General features: G+C 38.2%; 1 protein-coding gene across 3 annotated transcripts in view; it reads right to left on the bottom strand.

Annotated features, from left to right (window-relative positions):
• The window catches only part of MEF2A (myocyte enhancer factor 2A), a 130,955-nt gene extending 125,903 nt beyond the window's left edge, over positions 1-5,052 (bottom strand). For all 3 annotated transcript variants that reach the window (XM_006872132.1, XM_006872133.1, XM_006872131.1), the window contains exon 1: positions 4,999-5,052. In XM_006872132.1, the coding sequence (XP_006872194.1) occupies positions 4,999-5,052 (54 nt within the window). The remainder of the gene's footprint in view (positions 1-4,998) is intronic.
• Between the last annotated feature and the right edge of the window lie 325 nt (positions 5,053-5,377).

The raw sequence follows: 5,377 nt of genomic DNA, 5'->3' as shown, positions 1-5,377 counted from the left end.
TGGTAACTCTAGTGAACTTTCACCACTAGCGTGTTAGTTTGTCATACTATTGTGGCTTTTGTGTTGCTATTATTCTGGAAGCTATGCCACTGGTATTCTAAATACCAGCAGGGTAACCCGTGATGGGCAGGTTCCAGTTGAGCTTCAAACTAAGACAGATTAGGTAGAAGGAGAGGTAGACTATTGCTGAATATTTAGTTACTGAAAACCTTATGAATAGCAGTGGAACACTATCAGTGTTATAATGCTGAATACCAAAATATGATGAAAAGCACCAGAATAATGTCATTTATAGTGCCGGAAAATGAGCCAGCCAAGGTGGAAGTCGTTCACTCAAAATAACACAGGAAAAGCTGCTTCTCAAAGCAGAGTTGACTGATAACATGAATAGAATAAAGTTTTCAGGACACTCATTTTGCTGATGCGGCACAACTCAAAATGAGGAGAAACAGCTTTAAACATACATTAATAACTGGAACATGGAATGTATTAAGTACGAAGCTAGACAAATTGGAAGTTGTCAAAAATGAAACGGAAGGCATAAACGATACCCTAGGCATAAGCACACTAAAATGGACTGGTATTGGTCATTCAGAGTCTGAAAATCACATGGTTTACTATGGTGGGAATGACAAATTGAAGAGGAATGGAGTTGCATTCGTCATCAAAAAGAACACTTCAATATCTATCTTGAAATGCAGTGCTGTCTATGAAAGGATAATATGCATATGACTGTAAGGAATGTGGTGCTGTAGGATCAGCACTGGACTGCTAACCACAAAGTTGCTGGTTTAAGGCACTATAGGATAAGCTCTGGACTGTGAAGTCGGTTTGAATCACCAAGGAAGGTGGTTCAAACTCACCAGATGTTCCTCGGATCACTACACATGGTTGCTATGAGTCAGAAACAACTTGATAGCACTTAACACCAATAACAACAACAAACCAACTTCTTCAGTCTGAAATTAATCAAACATGCAATCAGGATGTATTGATTACTGGTGACTGGAATGTCAAGGTTGGAAATGAAGAGGAAGGATCAGTAGTTGGAAAACAGGAACTAGGTGATGGAAATGGTGCTGGAGATTGCATGACAGAATTTTGCAAGACCCATGACTTCTTCATTGCAAATACTGTTTTAAATAACATAAAGATTACATACATGAACATCAGCAGATGGAATACACTCAAACTGACTACATCTGTGAAAAGAGACAGCCAAAACAAGATTAGGGGCAGACTGTGGAACAGACCATCAACAGACCATCAACTGCTCTTATGTAAATTCACGCTGAAGCTGAAGAAAAATAAAACAAGTCCAGGATAGCCAAACTATGTCCTTGAACATGTCCCACCTAAATGCAGAGGTCAACTCAAGTACACACTTGATACATTAGACATTAATGACCAAAGACCAGAAGAGTTCTGGAAAGACATCAAGAATACCACACAGGAAGAAAACAAAAGGTCATTAATAAGACAGGAAAAGAACAAAACGGATGTCAGAAGAGACTCTGAAACTTCTTTTCCAGCATAGAGATGCTAAAGCAAATGGAAGTAATGAGGCGGTAAAACAGCTGAACAGAAACCTTCACAGGACAGCTCCATAAGACACCAATATTGTAATGAAATACGCAAAAATCTGGAGTCAGAAAACCAAAAGGGAAGAACACACTCACCATTTCCCAAGCACAAAGAACTGAAGTAAAAATGCAAGCCTCAACTTGCAAAATCAAAGATTCTATGGGCAAAGTATTAAATGATGCAGAAGGCATAAAAAAAAGATGGACGGAATACACAGAGCCACTGTACCAAAAACAGTTGAAGTTCAACCATTTCAAGAGGTAGTATATGATCAAGAGCAAATGATACGGAAGTAAGAAGTCCAAGGTGCACTGAAGGCACTGGCAAAGAAGGCTCCAGGGATTGATGGAATACAAATTGAAATCTTTCAACAAACTGAGGCAGCACTGGAGGCACTCACTCATCTATGTCAAGAAAGTTGGAACACAGCTCTCTGACCAACTGATTAGAAGAGATCTAGATCTGTGCCCATTCCAAAGAGAGGTGACTAAACGGAACGTGGAAATAATCAGAAAATATCATTAATATCATATGCAAGTAAAATTTTGATATAGATCATTTAAAATGCCTGCAACAGTACATTGACAGGGAGCTGCTAGAGGTACATGCCAAATTTAGACAGAGACGTGGAAAGAGGGTTATCACTGCTGACGTCTAAGATGGATCTTGGCTGAAAGCAGTGAATACCAAAAAGATGTTTACCTGTGCTTTACTGACTATGGATCATGAAAAACCATGGACAACATGACAGTATTACGTAAAACTTAATTCTTCTCATGAGGAACGTGTACACAGACCAAGAGGTAGTTGTTCAAACAGAACAGGAGGACACTGAATGGCTTAAAATCTGGAAAGGTGTGCACCAGGGTTGTATTCTTTCACCAAACTTATTTAATCCATATGCTGAGAAAATAACCCCAAAAGCTGGATTATATGAAGAATTTGGCATCAGGATGGAAGGAAGACTCATTAAAAACCTGAGGTATGCATGAGATACAACTTACTGATGAAGATGAAAGACCATAGCATTCGATATGGGTTGCACCTCAATATAAAGAAAACAAAAATTCTCACCACTGAACCGAAAAATAACATCATGATAAATGGAGAAAAGACTGACTGTCAAAGACTTCATTTTGCTCAGATCAACCATCAACACTCATAGAAGCAGCAGTCAAGAAATCAAACAATGTTTTGCGTTTGATAAATCTGCTGCACAAGACCTCTTTAAAGTGTTCAAGAGCAAAGATGTCAGTTTGAGGACTAAGGTACACCTGAACCAAGCCACAACATTTTCAATATAATCTCATATACATGTGAAAGTTGGAAAATAAGGAAGACCGTAGAAAAACTGGTTTATTTGAGTTATAGTGTTGGAGGAGAATATTAATACTACCATGGACTGTCCAACCTGTGCTGGAAAAATGACAGCCAGAATGCTCTTTGGAAGTCAGGCTGGACAGACTTCATTACTCACACTTCACACATTATCACGAGGTCCCAGTCCCGGGAGAAGGACATCATGCTTGGTAAAGCAGCGGGTCAGTGAAAAAGAAGAAGACACCCAACAAGGTGGATTGGCATAGATGGTGGCAATGGTGGGTTCAAGTGTAGCAACCATTCTGAGATTGGTACAGGACCGGGCAGTATTTTGTTCTGCTGTGCATAAGGTCATTATGAGTCGATACCGACCTGATGTCATCTAACAATAACAACAACTAGCTAAGTATTATTAACCTAATTATAAAAATAAAGGTAAAAATATAAATGATCTAAAAAATAGGCTAATGGATTCCTAGTGTAGTGTTGTAAGATAAGCATTGTACTGCTAAGCACAGTGCAGTAGTTCAAATGCACCAGCTCTTCCTCAGAAACCCTATTAGGATGGCTATGAGTTGCAACCTACTCAACAGTACTTAACAACAACAACCAGATAGAAGGCTAATGGTCAAATGTATTCAAGATTAAATATAATATGGTACATGGAACAAGGGATATCATTGCTGACGTCAGACGGATCTTGGGTGAAAGCAAAGAATACCAGAAAGATGTTTACCTGTGCTTTACTGACTATGCAAAGGCCTTCCACTGTGTGGATCATGACAAGCTATGGACAACATTGCAAAGTATGAGTATTCCGGAACATTTAATTGTACTTATAGGATCCTGTACATAGACTAAGTGGCAGTTGTTTGAATAGAACATGGGAACACTGAATGGTTTAAAATTAGGAAAGGTGGGTGACAGGGTTGTATTCTTTCACCATACTTATTCAACCTGTATGCTGAGCAAATAATCCAAGAAATTGGGTTATATGAAGAAAAACGTGGCATCAGGATTTGAGGAAGACTCATTAACAACCTGCGAAATGCAGATGACACAACTTTGCTTGCTGAAAGTGAAGAGGACTTAAAATACTTACTGATGAAGATCAAAGAGCACAGCCTTCAGTATGGATTGCTTCTCAATGTAAAGAAAACAAAAATCTTTACCACTCTATCAATGAACAACATTCTTATCAATGGAGAAAAGATTGAAGTTGTCAAAGACTTAATTTTTCTTGGATCAACCATCAACAATCTTGGAAGCAGCAGTCAAGAAATCAAACGACATATTGCATTAGGCAATTCTGTTGCACAAGACCTTTTTAAAGTATTGAAGAGCAAAGATGTCAGCTTGAGGACTAAGGTGTGCTTGACCCAAGCCATGGTATTTTCAATAACCTTCTATGCATGAGAAAGCTGGACACAGAGTAACAAAGATTATAGAAGAATTGATGCATCTGAGTTACGGTATTGGAGGAAGACACTTGAACGTGTGATGGGCTGCCAAAAGAACCAACAGATCTGTGTTGGAAGAAGTGCAGCCAGAGTGCTCCTTGGAGGCCAGAATGGCCAAACTTCGTCTCTCATACTTCCGATATATTATAAGGAGGGACCAGTCACTAGAGAGAGACATCATGTTTGGTAAGGTAGAGGGTCAGAGAAAAAGAGGAAGACCCCCAGAGAACTGGATTAGCAAAGTGGCAGCATCAATGGGCTCAAGCATGGCAACAACTTGAGGTTGGCCTAGGACCAGGCAGTGTTTCATTCTATTGTACATAGGGTCGCTATGGGTCGGTACCAACTCGATGGCATCTAACAACAACAACAACATCATATGAAGTGAGTGGCATCATGGGATTGAAATAATTTATTTTTAGTTTTATCCTTATCTATGTTTTCTATAATTAATGTATATGAATTCTATAACTAAAAAGTGTCTTTATTAAAGCACATGATGAAAAGCCACAGTTTATTTCATTACTGTTAAAATTTTTATTTAATTTGAACATAAATAAATTCAGAGTTCAAGTTAATTTTTTTAAAATACATCATACGGATCAATTAAATAAGCAGTAAACTATTCAATTACCTGTCGGTTCCTTTCATCCATTATGCGTGTGATTTGTATTTTCTTCCGCCCCATTTTCAGTCCCTTTCCTTCCTTATATTCCAAATATTTAATTCAAAAATTTTCTTCAGTATCCTAATGCGTCATCGTACACAGCTTCTATCTTTTTACCTTCTAGTCCAATGACTATAGCTGAAATGTTCTAGAAGATCTAAAAGAAAACACAAATTAGAAGATCAAAGTTCTGTCAAGTTTACAAATCAAAAACCTGCTAATACAAATTTCAAGACTGATTTTTATGTTTCAGTTTGCAATATTAGTTGACATTTCTGGTTATATATACATAAACAGTAAGGAGCTCTGGTAGCGTAGTGGTTACGAATCGGCCTGCAAACCTTAA

The sequence above is a fragment of the Chrysochloris asiatica genome, unplaced genomic scaffold (assembly GCF_000296735.1).
Source record: "Chrysochloris asiatica unplaced genomic scaffold, ChrAsi1.0 scaffold00184, whole genome shotgun sequence".
Lineage (NCBI taxonomy): Eukaryota > Metazoa > Chordata > Mammalia > Afrosoricida > Chrysochloridae > Chrysochloris > Chrysochloris asiatica.
The sequence above is the reverse complement of the archived record's forward strand: the minus strand, read 5'-3'. Positions and strand labels throughout refer to the sequence as shown.